Raw genomic sequence first — 20,740 nt, 5'->3', positions numbered from 1 at the left:
GGACTATGTGGGATATGGGCCCACTGTCCAGAAAGTCCAGGCCATTGTTTCCATGAGAGTCTGAGCAGGTAAACCCCCAACTTCTCCCCCTTCCCGGATAGAGACAATAGCAGGTCCCCCCAACCTCACGAACTAATGATGGCTGGCTTCTCTGGACGGGGGCTACATTTCTGTATGTGCCACTCTATCCCCTTAAAACAAAGGCCATGAATTACTGTGTATTGTGTATGGCTGACTTGAAAACCGAGCAAATGTCCTGATCTCATTCAATTGCCCCCCCTCCCGCCCTGAAGTGCCTGTAATTTACCCCCAGAGAAAACTGTGTTGTTGAGTTGTGTTCAAATTGTGTTTCCAGTTGTGTTCAAATACTTTGTAGGTCAAGATGTAACTATGCATTGTGTTTGGGTTAACGATTACCTCAACCTTCTTTCTGGGCTATGGGTATATCTATTTGCTTGAATGCTTTAATAAACAAGTCGCCCCTCTGAGGACTCTCCTGGAGCTGGCTGAGTCTGGTGTGATTCTTTCTTCTCCACGCATGTCACCCCCGACACGCAAAGCCACCCTAGATCTCCCAGGGGGCCGCTCTTACCTTCGCCACCAGTGGCCAGGGAGATGGGGGACCCGGAGCAAGCCCACAGGACTACATTTAATTTTCAGTTACTTAGTTCCATTTAAGATATGAAAAATCAGGTGCTGAGTGGCAGCATACATGGTAGAGCACTCATGTTACCATACACAAGGACCCAAGTTTAAGCCCCTGGTCTTCACCTGCAGGGGGAAGCATCATGAATGTTGGTCTGCTTCTAAGACCCCTTCCGTTGCATTGCATTGCTTAACTCTGTGGTCTATTTACATAATCATTGTTTTGAGACCCGCACTGGTTTAATCCCCACTGGTTCACGTGCTTTTTCCTTTTCCCTAACCCCTATCCTATGTACATCCTCTTCTGACCTGACGCTTCCGCCTCAGGAGTTACATATAGGACAGGACTGTGATTAGAGATAGATCACACTGCATTCCCGCTCAATAAAGATTGAACTGCATTCCCAGCTCAGCCATGAGTCCCTTGTCATCTCTCTCCCTCCTGCAAAGCTAGCCCGGCATAGAGCAGTGAAGCAGTGCTACAGGTCTCTCTCTCTCTCTCTCTGTCTCTCCCTCTCCCTTCTCTGTTTCCTTTCTCTACTTCACTCTCAATTTCTCCCTGTCTATAAAAAGTAAATAAGCACAACATTAAAAAAATTTATGAAAAATTATCTTAATGAAAAAAGAAAGCTCTCTGGGGGGGGAGTTTTGATACTGTGTGCAAAATAAAAGCACATTTCACAAGGAGGAAAATAAAACCTTAAATACACATATAACACATATCCATAATGAATCATGCACAAAATATAAATATATTTAAGGTATATGAAGGGGAAAATGGAGAGGACAGCACTACTCAAAATGTGCTTCTCTCTCTCACTAATTGAACCAAAAAAATCAGGTTTTCATCAAAGAGAATATTTATTGCTTTGAATCTACAGAGGGAAATCAACATTTGCAAAAATGATTAATAAACACTGTTGCTCATTTTCAAAAGTCAAAGACAAATAAATTTTAGAGATTTACCTGAATATTCAGCTTTAACTCGATGCTGATTTTAATATCTAGCCATTAGACATCTGACCGAAATGTGATTTGATGGACTCTTATTTAAACAATCACAGATAATACATGAAATGTGATTTGATGGACTCTTATTTAAACAACCACAGATAATACATGTCTAGCACTTTCCCCATGTTCTTCAGTTGCCCTCTGCTTTTCATGACTGAACATACAGGTCAGCTGAGCACAATGAGTCCACTGCAAGTAAACCTAGTAGTTTTCACTATTGTCGCCTGTACTGCTTATGAGAATATGCTTATCAACAATTGTAGTTAGTACATATTAGTAAATAATAGTCACAAAAGCAGTAACTATTCATTCAAACAAGTATGTTAACACTGCAAGGCTCTAAAGCAAACAATGCCCAAAAACTGAACTTTCAGATGCAGAGCAATTCTCCTCATGAGAGTTAGAAATGCTCACTCAAGAGTTCAAGGGCTCCACACCAGAAAGTTTGGGGTGTCAGGGCCAGGCAGTGGCACATCCAGTTGAGCATTCATGTTACAATGAGAAAGCTCCCACATGCCACCTGTTGGGAGGAAAGCTTTGTGAGCAGTGAAGCAGTGCTGCAGGTGTCTCTCTCCCTCTCTCCTTCCCTCCCCTCTCAATTTCTCTATCTCTATCCAATTAATAAATACTTAAAAAAAATTTAAGGGTGCAATATGTAATTTACAAAAGTGCATGTGAAAAACAAAAAGAATGAAATGTCTTTAATTATCTGAAAGGTGGCCATGAAGAAGTACACTTACTCCAAATTATTTCAGAAAGTCTGTGAACCTCAAAACGACAAATCAGCAACTTTAGTAATCCAGAAACGGAACTCACCATGCTAAGAGAAAGAGCAAGCTCTCTGTCACAGACATGCTCAAACACAAGCAGGATGGCCATCAACCTGAGATCTCCCAGAGAAGATTTTATTTCACAAGAGCAGTTCACACCAAAGGTGTAATGACAGTAACGGCTAACATTTAAAGAGTCCTTTAAGTACCAGGTCTTGTGATGTACTTAAATAAAAGGAGAATAAGACAACTCACAGAGCTTCCAAGTGCTATAACCACAACCTGAACCGAAGCTGGCTCCAGACTCATGATCTTAACCACTAGAATCTTCAACTTTTGCTCTTTATTAGTTTTATTACCAAACCCTCTCTCTAGTCTCTGCAATACCAGCTCTCACTCAAAAGATGGGAGTCAATCAGTATTTACTGAAGGAGGGAGGTGCCCCTACTTCCCTTTGTGAATACTATTTTCTAAGTTACATGTTGTACATTTGCTCTGATATGCCAGAAAATTTTTATCCTTTCAGATCTGGGTTCATCTGTAACCTTGCACTGATCAATCCAACCTCAAGTTGCTGCTGCTTTTCTCTTGATGACTTCAGTGTGGTGAAGTCTGGCCTGCTTTCCTGCCATAAAAGAACTGTAGCTGTGTGTGACTGCCATTCCCACCCTTCGCCTTGATGTGCCCTGTGGACATGTGACAAAACTCCAGCAAAAGGAATGTGACTGGAAGTGATATGCATGTGCCACTTTTGGGCAACAATTATGACCAAACCTACCGAGTGAAAAACTATGGTAATAAGGTTCAGATATCTGTGCTTTTAACATGGAATACTAATGAAACCTCAAGCTTAGGGATCACTGCTTTTTAAGTACCAGGCAAACCGGCCTGAAAATAAATATCTAGGTATCAGAATAAATCAGGAGGAACATAGGTCACATGGAACAGAACAATCTGGATGATTTATACCATAATTATTAGGTGAAAAAAAATTTAATTATCTATAAGTCACTAAAATATTATCAGGATATTCCACTGCAACTGTCTAATCCAAACTAATTCCAACATATACTAATACTCACTTATCAATTGTAAATATACATGTTTCTCTCTTCCCAATGAAGCAAGAAGTCTAATAGAAGAAACAGTTCCTTACCTATCCCTGAATCTCTCTAGGATTGTATAAAACAATGGTGTATATTTATCTCATTCTACTTTTACTACTGAAATGGCAATTCCTATCATCTAAAGTGATATCAATAACCCATCAACTTTCACTTTATAGAAATGTACTAACATTCACTGCAGCCTAAAAATTTTCAATTCTGCAACAATTCTCAGAATACCAATTTGTCAAAAGCTCATCTTTTTTTTATTTATTAAATATTTCATTTATAAAAAGGAAACATTGACTAAGCCATAGGATAAGAGGGGTACAACTCCACACAATTCCCACCACCAGAACTCTGTATCTATCCCTTCCCCTGATAGCTTTCCTATTCTTTATCCCTCTGGGAGGATGGACCCAAGGTCATTGTGGGATGCAGAAGGTCGAAGGTCTGACTTCTGTAATTGCTTCCCCGCTGAACATGGATGTTGACAGGTCCATACTCCCAGCCTGTCTCTCTTTCCCCAGTGGGGAGGGCCTCTGGGGAAGTGGAGCTCCAGGACACATTGGTGTGGTTGTCTGTCCAGGGAAGTCTGGTCGGCATCATGCTAGCATCTGGAACCAGGTGGTTAAAAAGAAAGTTAACATACAAAGCCAAACAAATTGTTGACCAATCATGGACCTAAAGACTGGAAATAGTTCAGATGAAGAGTTGGGGGGGGTCCTACATTTTGTAGATAGCTAGTAGGCATATTTTAGTTATATTCCAAAGGACCTATGACTATACTATTTTTTTTTCTTTTTTCCCAAGCCTGAAATCTGATATGCAGGTAGATCCAAGTTATTGTCTGGGGAGATGATGTCATGGCTGCAAAAAGGACCAGAAAGCTAGATCAGGGAAGAGAGTAGCTCCCTAATATGGGAAAGGGGTATAAATATTGTTGACTGTAAACCCCATCGATTTGATGTGATCTGGGGCCCATATTCAGCTTAGATCCGGATCCTATGTGACCTCTGCATCACTGTAGATCTGAGCTCAAATTCTGTGGTCAGAAGTAGGAACATTCCAAGCTGCCCCAATATTGACCCATCTTCCTCAGGTGTAGCTTAGAGTATGCTGTCTGTCCTCCCTTTGTTGGATGGAACATTCTCTACCATTGTTGATCCGAGTTGAGGGCAAGGTCCTATGCGGGGGTGGGGGGGTGGGCACAAAGGGGTCTACTGAGTTGTTCCTGATAGAAATGACTGGTAACAATGGAGAGAGGGATTTATTCAAGGTCTAGGCCCATCATGTCTGTTTGGGAATCTCAGGAGTCCCCGATTAGCGCCCCAGCTGATGAGGTGAAAGCTCATCTTCTACATCAATATGAACTAGTCTACCAATTCTCAGTTTTTGTGAAGAAATTGAAAGGATAAACTTGAATCACAGTTTATCTTTTCACATAAATTACCTTATAGTAACAGTAGTAACAGTAATAATAATAATTTAAAAACTTGCTTTCCTTTTCTGTAGCAGTCCTACTGTTGGTGATCCAATATAGACAGGTAACTTATTCAGTAATAAGTCACGTCACCAACCTAGCCAAGGCACAGTGACCTGTACTGCTTGTTATCTTCATTTCACAAGAGGTAAATCCAAGATTATATATCTACAAAATCTGGAGTTAAGAGAAAAAGAGGGAAAAGAAATTTAATAGTTTCATTACTTTCCAAACGTTCCTGCTTTTAATTAAAAAATCAATGTAAAAAAGAAAAACAACCCAAGACCAGGTTTCTGGTGTTATTCCAAAAATATTTATGGCTTGTTGAAGATCTCTCACATTCTTTTGTCTTCAATAGTCCAAACAAGATTTATTTATTTATTTATTTATTTATTTCTTACCAGAGCACTACTCAGCTCAGGCTTATGATGGTGTGAGGGATTGAACCTAGGACTTTAGAGCCTCGGGCATGAGAATTATTTTGCATAACTGTTATGCTATCTACCCCTGCCCAAGAATTTTTTTTTTTAATATACTCAAAGTATTTCCTACCAAAGGTCCTATTACTAACAAAGTTGTTTTACAAATTATAATCCTATGGGGTAAAACTTTGAGTCTATGCCAAAAACCTTCTTGTTATAGTACATTTGTCCATCAATTTATATTTTAAAAACCTTAAAATAAAACTAACTCCTTAGAAATAAATCCTCCAATAATAAAGCAATTTGTAACAAATAGACAGTTCAATAATATTCTAAAATTTTACCCTTCAATTTTACCCTTGTTTATTACAATTTCCACTAAAATCCAATGGAAAGCTAAAGCTCAACGTTATAATGCTGCATTTACCAACATTTTTCCTTATCTTTAAGGTTTAAATTTTTTTCCCATTAACAAAGATGATATAACTTTTCTCAGACTATAGAAAATATACAAAGATGGGGCAGATGACTCCACCAATGTGTCCTGGAGACCAGCTTCCCCAGAGCCCTACCCCACTAGGGAAAGAGAGACAGACTGGGAGCTTGGATTGACTTGCTATAGTTCAAGTTCAGCAGGAAAGCAATTACAGAAGCCAGACCTTCCACCTTCTACATCCCATAATGACCCTAGGTCCATACTTCCAGAGAGATAAAGAACAGGAAAGCTATCAGGGGAAGGGATGGGCTACGGAGTTCTGGTGGTGGGAATTATATGGAGCTGTACCCCTTTTATCCTAGTTTTGTCAGTGTTTCCTTTTTATAAATAAATTTTTTTTAAAAGATATACAAGGATCACAAATTATAACATGCAGGATTATAACACTAGAATAAAAACTCCCCAACTCCAAAGATACTACGTACTATCTAAGAGTATCTCTACCCTGTGCTAGCTTCATTTTTCTGGCTCTACTCAGACACCAAATATCTCCATGACTTCTATTCCTGGCATGTAGCTAACATGAACAGCTGTGCCAGTCCTACTAGAAAAGGCACACTAAGTCTCAGGCTAAGGTACACTGCATAAATTCTAAAATTTGAACACAGGATACCTTGGCCAAAATTCAATATACTAAAAAAAAAAAAACCCTGGAAAAATTAAAGGGGCTTATAAGTTAGCCAAGACCATTTTATGTATTACTTCATTTCAAACTAGTTAGATTTCTTTAAATGTCACACCCCATAAAATAGCTTTAACAAATCAGACCAATTAAAATTGCAACACTGGGGGCCAGTTGGTGGCGCACCAGGTTGAGTATACGTTACAATGCACAAGGACCCGGGTTCAAGCCCCCATTCCCCACCTGTAGGGGGAACACTTCATAATTGGTGAAGCAGGGCTACAAATGTTTACCTCTCTTCTCTTCCATCTCCCTCTCCCCTCTAGCTTTCTGTCTCTATGCAATCAATCAATAAAGATAATAAAAATATTAAAATTGTAATACTGGATCTGCAAAAGGGATAAAGTGATAGTAGTGTGAGTTGACAACTTCCCTACATTAGTGGAATATTAACTTTCAGGAATATCCCCAATGTGCAATTCTCCTCAAATAGGAAAAAAAAAAGATATAACTTAATTTGAAATTGTTGAAGATGTTAAGGATGAAATTACTGCATGGTGAAATAGAGGAATTCGATCTTTATCTAGTGAATGGCATAGTTTCCAACCTTCTGTGCTCCTGATTGTCCTGACATGTTGCTCCTCTAGAGTCTCAGAATAAGGGAACTGCAGACGGGAAAGATCATCAACAACAGAAATACTTTCTTACTTCCTGATGATCAGTCAGGTAAATCTGACCTGGATGTGTTGTTGAGGAAATGAAGGAAGTAAGAAAGGAATAAGAAGGAAGGGAAGAGTAAGGAGGAAGGGGAAGGAAGGAGGGAGGGAGGAAAAAACATTTTACCCACAGTTTTTTTTCTGTCTTTTTAAAAAATATTTATTTATTTATTTATTCCCTTTTGTTGTCCTGGTTATTTTATTGTTGTAGTTATTATTGTTGTTGCTACTGATGTCGTTGTTGGTGGATAGGACAGAAAGAAATGGAGAGAGGAGGGGAAGACAGAGAGGGGGAGAGAAAGATAGACACACCTGAAGACCTGCTTCACCTGTGAAGCGACTCCCCCTGAAGGTGGAGAGCCGGGGGCTCGAACTGGGATCCTTCCTCCGGTCTTTGTGCTTCACACCACGTGCTAGCTTAATAACTTCTGCGTTACTGCCCAACATCCTTTACCCACAGTTTTTAAGTCAGGTTTTTACATTTAAAAAATTAGATTTCCAACTTCTGTTGAAAAAAAATCTGTTGGGTAAGCTACAGCAAAGTGACTGAGCCTTTCCTTTTAGATTGAGCATGGGGTTTTCAGACGGTCATGTCATTCATAGCTTAGAATAAGGCTGCATCTATACCTACATTTACTGATGTTCCTTGTTGGATGTCCTCCAGACATCTCTTAATTCAGAATTTATATTGAGATGAACTTACTTCATGCAGCCGATCTTTTGGTCAGCCAAGCAATAAACTTCCAAAGTTTATGTATAAAATTCAATGTTGGTCTCAATTTCTACCCAATTGATTTCTTAAACTCCACTGAAGGTCTTTCCATTTATCTTTGAAACTTAATATTGTTAATTTAGGGACATTCAATTAAACCACTACTAAACACCCAGGAGACAAATCATTTTAAAACTAGTGGTTTTGAGAAAGGCAGGGTCTTTCTTCCTCTCTCAGTTTTTAATAAGACAAGTATCATTTGAATGTGTTTCATGTACTGTAGTTCTACCTACAATTTAGTTTCAAAAAGAAAATGAGAGCATTCATAATTTTTGTGTAATCAGAAGCTACTTGTTTATACGTATAACTGAATGACTTAAAATATACCTAAGATCATATGCAACCTCGACCATCCACAAATACCTAGTTTGACACAGAAAACCTCCAAAAGCTAAAATCGTTTCTTTTTTTTTTAATTTTTATTATCTTTATTTATTGGACAGAGACAGTCATAAATCAAGAGTGGAAAGAGAAAGACACCTGCAGCACTGCTTCACCACTAGCTAAGCTTTCATCCTACAGGTGGGGACTGGGGGGCTCAAATCTGTGCATTGTAACATGTGCGCTCAACCAGGTGTGCCACCATCCAGCCCCAAAACAAAAAATGTTTCTAAGGGATAAAAGGAAAAAGTATGTTATAGTTTTGTCCAGTGACTAGATAGGAGCTGGGCAAGCTAGTCTGGTCTGTTGGCTATGCTCACTGAACAAGAATAGTACATTGAATCACCTGTTCCTCTGTGAACCTACTAATGACAGACAGACCTACTAATGGCAGACTTGCTGCTGGACAAGTGAAACTCCTCTGGATTATCTGGGAGGGGAACAGATGTCCCAAAGGAGTCCTCTGGAGGGTCTTACTAAAAGGAAAGAAGTACTAGAAGACTGAAAGTAGTAGCCCTCTGCTCTTTATGGTTAAGAACAATTACATAATCTGAAGGCTTCTTTTCTTGCAGATCTCTAGATAATGCTGACAGAGCTTTTCTTTGCAAACATCCCTTATCATCTAACAATGTAATCAACCAGTTGAGACTAGAGGTACCTCCATAAAGGTACCAAACTAGCTTCAATTCTTTTTGAGTAGTCAGATACATTGCCTCAAAATTTATTACTGCTTTGTATTCTGCTTTAAAATAATCCTCTTGGAGAAAAAGTCAGTCCAAAAGGTTTGCGTATCTTTGTTTTAATAGATCTCGGCTGCACTGTCCTTTAGTAAGTCTCACTAACACAGGTATGCTGATTCTATTTTTTTTTTTAATTTTTATTTATAAAAAGGAAACACTGACAAAACCACAGGATAAGAGGGGTACAATTCCATACAATTCCCACCACCAGAACTCCATAGCCCATCCCTTCCACTAATAGCTTTCCTATTCTTTAACCCTCTGGGAGTATGGACCCAGGGTCATTATGGGGTGCAGGAGGTGGAAGGTCTGGCTTCTCTGATTGCTTCCCCGCTGAACATGGATGTTGACAGGTCAATCCATACTCCCAGCCTGTCTCTCTCTTTCCCTAGTGGGGTGGGGCTCTGGAGAAGCCGGGCTCCAGGACACATTGGTGGGGTCGTCTGCCCAGAGAAGTCCAGTTGGCATCATGGTAGCATCTGGAACCTGGTGGCTGAAAAAAGAGTTAACATATAAAGCCAAACACATTCTTGATTAATCATGAACCGAAAGGCTGGAATAGTGCAGATGAAGATTTGGGGTCTCCGTTTTAAAGATAGCTAGGTCTACTTTAGTCATATTCCAAAGGGCCCTGATTCTTAAGGTTATGCAACTAGAAGGCGGCATGGTAGTGCCTAGCTGAAAGCAACCATCAGCAGTGACCAAGACTCAATTCAGGGACATAGCCAGCTGAAAAGTCCACTCAGTGGGCAAAGAGAAGGAAGCACCTCATTCAGTGAAAGGCCACCACTAACCCCAATCTATCTTCTGGCCTATAAGGGAATGTGACTGCCAGTGAAAAATAGTGAAAAAGTACCTGGGAACCCAGAGCACAGAAGCTCAAAACTATGGGACTCCCTCAGCTAAGAACCTGGCCTACTCTAGTCATTGTGTTGTTGTTGTTGTTTCCCCCAGAGCACTAGTCAACTCTGGCTATGGTGGTGCTGGGATTTGAACATCTGGTGCCTCAGGGATCAACATCTTTTTGCATAACCATTATGCTATCTTCCCAGCCCTATCACTGTGGTTTTGAAAGTTTGAAAAATATTTATGCTGGGTTGTAGTCACTTTCTTCTTTGTATCCCCGTATCTCTCACACTGCTTGGCATATGCCTCACACAGAAATACACATAAAATGGACCCAGAAAACATGCTAACAGACAAGAAACTAAAAATGGGCTGAATATAGCACTGTCTTCCTCCACCCCTGCTGAAAAAGTACAACAGCCCTTACTGTAATACAGTACAGGTACTGTATTACAGTAAGTAATAATAAGTAATAATAAGTAAGTAATAAGTAAGTAAATGTAGTCAGTACAGGTACTGACTACATTCACAGTGTGCTCTGCCCCTGTGTGTACTCACTCTCATGCTAACCACAATTCTAAGGTGTGAGCCCACCACTTGCTGACCAGAAAGCTGAAGCATACAAGTAATCAGTCAATGCTAAAAGCACATAGCTAGTAAGTGAGTCAGAATCTGACCTGTCCTTGCTCTTCATCACACAAGTCCCACTTAATCCAACATACTCATGTCAAGGATGCTACTAAGCAATATAAAAGCACAATGAGATATACGCCACTGAAAAGCTTATTCAAATAATAGTGTGCTACTCTGCCATGTGCTCGAACCAGGCTCAAGCCACTGCATCAGTGGAAGCGTTGATGCTGTGGTCTCTGCCTCTCTGCCTGTGACTCTATTTAAAGGGGGGAGGGGTCATTGATGTAACTTCTTCAAGGAAGTTCATCTACGCTGATGACATCTGCTGTGCAACTCAGGCATCCAAGTTCGACATCCTCGAGGAAAACGCTCACGAAAGACATGTCTCTGATATCTGATTACTGTAAAAAATGGTGACTAATCCTAGCACTGCAAAAAACGGTATTATCTGTTTTCCATCTACACCATGCCTCGGCCTCGCGTGAGCTTAATGTGCAGCTTGGCGATACGAGAATCCGGCATGAAGCCAGCCAGTCTATCTTGGCGTTACTCTCAATCGCACTCTGTCATTTCACAAACATCTCATAAAAACTGCAGCAAAGGTGGGTGCGAGGAATAACATCATTGCAAGACTGGCCAGCTCCTCATGGGGCGCGAGTGCTTCCATACTACGATCATCATCTCTGGCATTATGCTATTCCACTGCAGAATACTGTGCCCCAGTATGGTTCCACTTGGTCGATTCCAAATTATATTCCTCCATGAGGATAATTTCTGGAACCATCCATTCCACCCCGGTTCCATGGCTGCCAGTTCTTAGCAACATCGCCCCGCCAGATATTCGTCGGGATGCGGCATCATCTAAGTTCATCGGGAGATCTACAACAATGATACTTAACAGCACAACTGCACTGTATTCTGCTTTAGTGGCTGTTAGTTGTCTAAATGCAAACATTTTTTTAAAAGACATCACATTTTTATAGTCTTTGGATAATTCAGTCTTAAAAAAAAAAAAAGCATAGTCAGGCAGTCTCTACCTCTAATGGAAGTTGGAGAAGGAAGATGCAAAAGAAATATTGTCAAGAATGCAAATACCCCAGCACTCCATCAGTAGGTCTAGATACAGCCTGTGAATATGCACATTTAACAAAAATTCCAAGTAACTTTTGATACGTGGTCTCCAACCATACCTAGTAGGCTGTGAAGCTGTGAAGAGTTTTAAACAAAGAATATGGTTGCTAGCGTGGTGTGCCGTTGGACTGGCTGTTCATATTGGAGGCAGAAGCCTGCCTACAACAGGGAAAAGGAATTGTAAAAACGGACATACTAAGAACCAACTATTCTTACATGAGGATATGTATACAGGGACCCAACAGCAGGCATTTTGTATTTATCAAGTAGAAAAAAGAGTAACAATCATAATATTCTGGAGAATACTTAGATGCCTTCCAGATCCACTCTCTACTTTACTCTGTGCCTCTAGAACATAAACTTGTCCTCTAGCAGGAGAAGAGGGGAGAGACAGAGGTATTCCTCTTTCCCCAATCCCCTCCCACAAGCCCACTTCTGTTAATAGGCAGCATCCCCCGCTTGGGGGCTCTCTACCTTCCTACCTTAGAACTCAGCTCCTCTTTCCTCTAGTCCCTCCAGGCCTAGCAGAGGTGGCAGTGGGGAACTGCTTATTCCCTAGACACATTTTATTTCCCTAAACCTGCCTACATCTCAGGAAGTAGTTCAAGTCTCCACAATTACCCACAGTTCAATCTGTCTTCCTTTGGTACATAGAACCTTAAGCAGAACATAAATGCCAGAACCATACCAAATCAAACTGCTTTTATGGTTCAAATATCAAAGCAGTCCTGTCAGGTAGGATTTGGAAAACAGTTCTATGTATTGTGTACTGGATGTGCGCATGGAACAATGTATAGGATTCTGATAGCAAAGGAAGAAGGGGCATTTGATTACATGCCAGTTCTCAGCTCCTAAATCCTAAGCCTATCTTTTCATATAATACAACCCTACATTATTTATTCAAGTATGGCTTTGGGTTTCACTCATGTCATTCATAAAATCATTAAAAGATCTTCTGAGGATTATATTGATGACTCTATTAAAAACATGTTACCAATTCTATCACTGGAGAATTCCACCCACTAAGCCTACTGCAGGCAAAAGCTGTGTGTGAGTTGTTTGATTATTTCCCTAGAAAGTCAGTCCTGATGGGCAACAATAAACAGAGACTAAGGTTATTTGTACCTACTCAGGTAGTAGTAACAAGGCATTTTAAAAGTAGGTAGGAACAAAGAATTTTTAAAGCAGTAAGGAAGCAGAAAAACCACTTTTGACTCCAAATTCGAAAGTAGATTTTAATCCTATTTTAATCACTATGTGGGCATATGACCAAGCCCTTGAGCTGTGTGTTTTCCTTCCTAAAAAAAAAAAAAAAAAAAAAAAAAAAAAAAGGAAATCATAGAGATTAAACACAGAATACATATGAACAGATGTTAACACCGCAAAATAAATATTAAAAATCACTTCCAAATATTTTCTAGAGAAAAGGACTGTGCATCAAACATACAATCAGAGTCAGACACTTTATACAGATTGTGCCTCAGTCTTCACAATAACCTAAAAGTAGCTGCTATTTATTATTATCTATATTTTATAGATGAGGAAAACTAGCACTTGAAGAAAAATGCAATAGTCTGCCAAAGAACACAAGGGTGGCAGCATCTGATTCCAAATCCCATGATAACATTTCAACTACAACGCTACCCATACATCCTATCACAAAACGGAAACATAATATGGGGAAATAAATGTTAACTGCAATTTTCAAGGCATGCAGTATTCTGCCAACCTGCTTTAGATTAAACAGAGAGGCAGTACCAAGCCTTACCACTGGCATGCCTTCAAAACTTGTGAGTCCATTTTCCTTCCCTATTTTTATTTTTAATTAGTGGTTTAATATTGATCTACAAAATTATATGATAGGTCGGGGGTAGATAGCATAATGGTTAGGCAAAGAGACTCTCATGCCTGAGGCTTTGAAGTCCCAGGTTCAATCCCCTGCACCACCATAAGCCAGAGTTAAGCAGTGCTCTGGCTTAAAAAAAAAAAAAATTTTAAGATAACAGGGGTATAGTTCCACACCTTTCCCACTGCCAGAGTTCTGTGTCCTCATTCCCTCCATTGGAAACTGCATTAATTATCCCAAGATCGCAGATATGGGTTATTATTTCTATAACTGTCTAGCTACATTTACATATACTTACCCATCTTTTCTACGATCCTGCCTTCTCTTTCTAAGTCATACACCTACTACTTTTGAGTGCCCTTCCTTTTTTTATCCTCCCCCTCACCCTTCTCTCTCCAGGTCCGGATGGAGTTCAGAACCTTCTGGTCATCTTCCCCTAACATTTACCCTTCCGGGAGTTTGAACCAAAATTTTTCCCATGGTTTATTTATCAACTCTCCAACTTAGTCCAAAAAAAAATTTTTTTTGAAGCAGCTTCTTCAGTTAATGAAACACAGAATCATGGCAATTTTCAAACTAAGCACAACACACACTTGCAAAGGAGGAAATTCATTTATGTAAAATGACATATCTAGAATTAGTTAACCGACAAGACCTAAAATACAGACTCAAGAGTTCCAGTCCCAGATGCCTTCTGCATTAAAAGGAATCATCCACATCACATTGGCTCAGTACTTCAGGGTTCTTGTGATGAAGACTGATGATATTAATCATCGGTATAAAAGTAGACAGGATAGATAAATAAGTTAAATATTTACATACTGAACCTAGAACATTCCAATGACAGCTTTAAAGTAAAATAAAGCCTCGATTTGCATGTTAAGTTGCCACTCACTTTTCTCTCCTTAAAAGTCCTATTTTTATTTATTTATTTATTTATTTATTAATGAATAGAGACAGAAAGAAATTAAGAGGGGAGGTGGAGTAGGGAGGGATAAAGACAGAGATACTTGCAACCCTGCTTCACACTGGAGAAGCTTTCTTCCTGCAGGTGGGGACCAGAGGCTTGAACCCAGATCCTTGTGCACTGTAGTGTGTGTCCTTAACCAGGTGTGCCACTGTCTGGCCCCCCCAAAAGTCTTATTCTTACAAAGCTTTTTGTTCACCTATAAAATGAGGTTCATCATAATTGAAAAGTATAGGAAGAATAAAGAAATTAATATTTTAAACTTATTTTTCTAATACGTTCCTTCACTTCATTGGTTGTCTACATAGTCTAAGACATAGAGGGTAGGGGGAAGAAAGTACAAAAAAGTTTACTCAACGAACACCAAAAAAAGAGACAATGACTTTTTAAGATTCTCTGTATGTTTTCCTTGATTTTCCCTATTCTAGTCATTATCTAGTATGTCAGTTATTTCTCTCTGACACTCCTCCAAAAATATAATAGTAAACCTAGGTCTAAAACAATGACATACCAAAATTATACACCAAATGTTAGGTCTTGAATTAATATTGGCCTTTCAATCAAACATATATATATATATATATATATATACACACACATGATATAGTATAAACATTTTTATTTTACAAGCATTTTAGCCTTGGATATAGATTTACACATAAATAAAATCTGAAGCCAAAATACTTCTAAAAATATGTAATACTTACATGCTTATTTATTTGTTTATATATGACTACAATATTTTAGCCTTGGTTCTAGCTGCCTTTACAAGGTATATGGACTCTGTCAAATAAGACAATGCATGTGAAAGGAAGGAAATAAATATAAGGTATTACATTATAATTATTACCTGACCTTACAAGTTTAGTAACATAACAGGTCCTCCTTCTTCCTCCCACCCATCTTTTTCTCCATCCTCCAAACCTTTCAAAATATCTTGGCTCTCCTTCTTACTCCTCCCTCCCACAGCTTCAAAGCAATGTACCTCACCTCTAAAACAATGACCCTGTGCCCATAGAGGACGGCTGACTCTGCACAGGCCCATCTCTTCTCTAGCTGGCTGTCTGCCAAAGTGGCATCCCAGATACCCCCTCACAGAGAAATGTACTCCAGCTTCATAGTAATTACAGCATCACGGAACATAAGAAAAGAAAATGATTAAAATAGAGAGAAAGGGAAGGAGGAAAAGAAGGCAGAAGAGGGCAGGGCTAATGAGTAACCACTGTCTGATAATTCAGAGTTAGGAGATCCAAATGATTTCCAACGTAATCATATGTTGAGCTTTATAAAAGAGAAAAGAAAAAAAAAAGGCTGCTCTGGAACATACTCTTATTTGATACTCATTTTGGAATCTTTTAAAAACCCACATCAGCTATTACTATGGAACACAATTACTTTCAATGACATCAAATGTTTTCTCAAACATCTTTGGTTCCTTTTTTTTTTTGCTCCCTGCCTTAATCCAAATCTTCAAAGCCCTGTAGTCATATATCCCTTCAATGAGAACCACCCTGGAAATGAAGTTGACTGAATGTAAAGCCTAGAAAGAGACATATCAGATGCTAACTATGTTTAAAGCATCAATGGATCTCATTCTACAGTTGTTGTTTTTTTTTCCCCTTTTGTTGCCCTTGTTGTTTTGTTGTTGTAGTTATTGTTGCTGTTGATGTCGTAGTTGTTGGATAGGACAAATAGAAATGGAGAGAGGAGGTGAAGACAGAGGGGGAGAGAAAGGCAAGACACCTACAGACCTGCTTCACTGCCTGTAAAGGCACACCCCTGCAGGTGGGGAGCCAGGGGCTTGAACCTGGACCCTTCGTCAGTCCTTGAACTTTGTGCCACACCACCCGACTCCCTCTACAGTATGCTCTTCTGAACAAATGCTATGGTTACCTCAAGGTCATTTTAGAATTCTTTCACACACAAAATTTATGAGGGGAAAAATATTTTGCTCCTTTTCTTTTTCTTGCCTACAAAACATTTCCTCCTTTCTCTTACCTGCATTTACATTTTTATATTGCCTATATACCAATAACTTCTGTCATTTTGTAACTTGTACATTCTAATAGTAAAAAGTCAAATTGTTTTTCTAACCTGAAACTCCCTTTCTTTCGTGTTTTTTCAAAACATGGCTAATTAGCACAGACCAAATTAACATACTAACAAGTTATATTTTTACACTTTTCATTTCCTGATTTGTCTTTTTCCGGCTGAATCACACTATTTGATTACAACTAATTCATAGTCTATCTCTCAACTAGGGTTCAATTATTTACATACCACAAAAATTATCTTCTATTTTACACAATTTAATAAAACTGAGTAAATAATCAGTTATTCAGTCACTTTTACAATATCAGGTTTCAGTTATTCTAAAGATTTTTTTTTTTTTAGTCTTATCAAGGTGAGGGGGTAGATAGCATAATGGTTATACAAAGAGACTCTCAAGTCTGAGGCTCCAAAATCCCAGGTTCAATCCCAGTACCACCATAAACCAGAGCTGAGGAGTGCTCTGGTAAAAAGTAAGGGGGGAGGAAATAATCAATTAAACAGTATACTCTGTCATGCTTTAAAGAAATAACTTTTTTTTTTCCTCCAGGGCTCAGTGCCTGCAACATGAATCCACCGCTCCTGGAGGCCATTTTTCCCCCTTTTGTTGCCCTTGTTGTTGTAGCCTCATTGTGGTTATTATTATTGCCACTGTTGATGTTGTTCGTTGTTGGATAGGACAGAGAGAAATGGAGAGAGGAGGGGAAGACAGAGAGGGGGAGAGAAAGATAGACACCTGCAGACTTGCTTCACCGCCTGTGAAGCGACTCCCCTGCAGGTGGGGAGCCGGGGCTCGAACCGGGATCCTTACGCCGGTCCCTGCGCTTTGCGCCACATGCGCTTAACCCACTGCGCCACTGCCCGACCCCCAGAAATTATTTATTTATAAAATATTTATTATTTGTTGGGTAGACATACAGAGAAACTGAGAGGGAAGTGGAAGATAGAGAAGGAGAGAAAGAGAGATAGCTGGATAGCTGTAGCACTGTTTCACCACTCCTGAAATTTTCCCTCTTGCAAATGGGTGGGGAGCAGCAGGGGCTTGAACCCAGATCCTTGGGAATTCATTGTAACATGAGCACTCAACCGGGTACACCACCACCAGACCCTGAAATAATTTATTATCAGCATAAAAAGTTAAATCTTGAGCAGGGGTAGATAGCATAATGGTTATGTAAAGAGGCTCAGGCCTGAGGATCCAAAGTCCCGGGTTCAATCTCCCACACCACCATAAACCAGAGCTGAGCAGTGCTCTGGTAAAATAAACTAAATTAATCAATCAATCTCCTGTGGTTTTAATTCAATATTTTAAAGACTTGTTTACAGAAAACAACTCAAAACACTACGCAAATGACTATATAAATATGTAGTCCAAGACTAGACTTCAGAAGAGTCCCAAGAGAATGGTGGTCTATGTAAGGTAGCAAATCAAGATCTGTGATAATAAAGAAGGAAAGTCAAAACTTTAAGTTACACCTTTTCCCGACTCTCCAATTCATTTCAGTTCTAAAACGAGCTTCTTCTAGATTTTCAAGATGTTTAAATGAGCTAATAAATATTAAATCACTTTTAAAGATTAATAAGCTTTATATAAATCAAGAGACATTAACAAAACCAAGAAATATTTCATCATCACAGGGAGAAAGAGTATATTTATCTCTAAAGTAAATGAAGATAAAGGTCTTCTTGCTCATCAGCCAAAACAAACAACAACAAAAAAAAAAAAACCCTCAAATCAATACCAACCCTGCATTTGCTGAACACTGGCAATAACCTACTTAAGTCAGAGATGTAATGCACTAAAAGGTCATACTCCTTTTAGTTTGAGGAAGCAAGACCCCACAGGGCTGAGAAGATGAAAATCAGTATTGATCAGTTTACAAATAAAGAGAAAAGGCCACTTTTTAATAGTACCAGATAAATTTCACTAGTAGCTTTAATTTCCTATCATGATTAATTTCACTATTATTTTAACCTATCAGCAATACACACATTGTAACTGCTGTCAAGTAGGGAGGAGGGTAGGTGTTTTACTGTGAGCCAGAAGGCATGGTTGCAATATGTCAGGAGGGAGTCGGGCAGTAGCGCAGCAGGTTAAGCGCAGGTGGTGCAATATGTCAGGAACTGAATTTGAACAGAAAGCAGAATTTTTAATATTCATTGAACATGCATAAATCTATTTTTTAAATCAATAAAGTGTAGAGCAGTTTGTGTCATAATATTGGGCAAAGAAATCTCTCCCATCTTGCTATAAAATGTAGTCTAGACACAGAGGAATCCTGTCTTATAAATTTAATCCCTGGTGACATCAACGACAGCACAAAGCTTCCAAGAGAAGGACAGTGAGCCAGGATCCCTTCTGAAGCGCAAACACTTCTGGATCGAGTAAGTACACGAGAAATACTTCAAAATATTTTGATACATTACCTTTGCCAGGGGCCTAGAGTAATTTATCTGCCCCACAGCAACAACTTCCCTAAATGTCATTCTAACAAAATACTTCCAAAACTTTGTTTTCTAAATTTAAAAAAAAAATGGCGTTGATTTTTCCATCACAATCCTATTCATGTCTCAATAATCCACAGGCCTTTGGTGCACACACACACACACACCCTCCCTTTAAAAGCGCCAGGTGCTTTTTTTTTTTTTTTTTTTTAGAACTGAGAGAGCAGCAAAGCTGAGGTTGCTTCTTTGGTCTACAAGGTGGCAACTTTCTCGGCTGGGAATCCTGGGAATCATTAACTCACTTGGAGTTTTCTTCATAACCTCTGCCTTCCTCCAAACTGTTGCCCTTCTCTCCAATCCAATCAGCCACAGTTTGAAAAGAACTGTCCCCAAGTGCAGGTGGCTGATCCCCTCCCCACCTCACACGCACTGCACCTGGGCACCCGCCCCAAGCTGCTCCCGCGTGGGACACCTGGTGCCCGGGCTCCCCGGACCACGGACAGCCAGACCGTCTACACCCGTGCCCGCAGGCACCGCGCGAGGCTGCGGGGCTCCGGAGCGCCCGCCGCCCAGTGCCCGCAAGTCCCGGCGCTGCGGTGGCCGCCAGCTGGGCCGAGCAAGCTCGCGCGCACGTCGATGCCCGGAGGCCCCTACCCCCGGGCGGCGGACAGCGGGCACGGGCTGGGCGGGATGGGGGGCTGGGTCGGCTCTCCCGGGAAGGGGCAGGCACTGCGAGGCGACGGAGGGACAATAACAGGTGGGTTATTGGACCCGCCTACACACACACACACACACACACACACACACACACACACACACACACACACACACACACACACACACACACACACACACACACACACACACACACACACACACACACACACACACACACACACACACACACACACACACACACACACACACACACACACACACACACACACACACACACACACACACACACCCGGGTCCTGGCTCCCGCAAAGATGACACACGCCCGGGAGGGGGCGGCAAGGGCGCGAGGCCAGCAGGGCCGCCTCTGGTACCTGGTCGATGGGCAGCTGCACAGCGTTGCTGAGGGGCTGCAGCAGGGTGGAGCCCGTGGTGCTGGTGGTGGCCATGGCCGGCCTGGCGCTCCAACGCCAAGCCGATCGCCCGCGCGCTGTGCCGGGCGCCGCCGAGGATGGGGATGCAGCCGGCGGCGCGTCTGCCCCCTTGGCCGCCCGCGGTCGGAGCGGCGCGGGGCGGGGCCGGGGAGGGGCCGGGGGCGGTGACCGGCTCGGCCCTCCCCCCTGCGCCCGCGCCCCCGCGGCCTCGACCGCTCTTGCGCCCCCGCGGCCCCGCGCCCGCTGCACCGAACGCCCTGCGCCCGCGCGCCGGTCCCGCCCCCTGACTTCCAGCAGCTTCCAGCCACCCCCTCCCCAGCTCGCGCGCCCTCGCGCCAGACAGCCCCGCGGTCCAATCGCGGCGCGACGCCCCGACGTCCACAGCCAATCACAGTACGCCGGTCTCGCCGCGCCCCTCCCCTTACTTCGGGCCCTAGCCGGAGGGTGGCGGGGCTGCGGGCGAGGACTGCTTGGGGGCCGCCGTGGCGGCTGTGGGCGTGGAGGCTTTGTTTCCTCACTACTTTGTTTTCACTCATCCCCCCGATGG

The 20,740-nt window shown here is 41.3% G+C and overlaps 1 protein-coding gene across 8 annotated transcripts in view; it reads right to left on the bottom strand.

Annotated features, from left to right (window-relative positions):
• MBOAT2 (membrane bound O-acyltransferase domain containing 2) overlaps window positions 1-20,475 on the bottom strand; it is a 166,486-nt gene extending 146,011 nt beyond the window's left edge. For 3 of the 8 annotated variants that reach the window (XM_060187020.1, XM_060187018.1, XM_060187021.1), the window contains exons 1-2: window positions 20,134-20,270; window positions 593-771 (exon numbers count right to left, since the gene is read on the bottom strand). Coding sequence is in view for 2 of the 8 variants with exons in the window: in XM_060187015.1 (XP_060042998.1) it covers window positions 20,134-20,208 (75 nt within the window). In the remaining 6 variants the exon portion in view is untranslated. Of the gene's footprint in view, window positions 1-592; window positions 772-20,051 lie in introns of all 8 variants that reach the window. The other 5 variants (XM_060187015.1, XM_060187016.1, XM_060187017.1 and 2 more) reach the window with 4 other exon arrangements.
• Between the last annotated feature and the right edge of the window lie 265 nt (window positions 20,476-20,740).

Source organism: Erinaceus europaeus, chromosome 3 (genome assembly GCF_950295315.1).
Source record: "Erinaceus europaeus chromosome 3, mEriEur2.1, whole genome shotgun sequence".
NCBI lineage: Eukaryota > Metazoa > Chordata > Mammalia > Eulipotyphla > Erinaceidae > Erinaceus > Erinaceus europaeus.
Note: the sequence above shows the minus strand (reverse complement) of the source record. Positions and strands in the feature narration are given on the sequence as shown.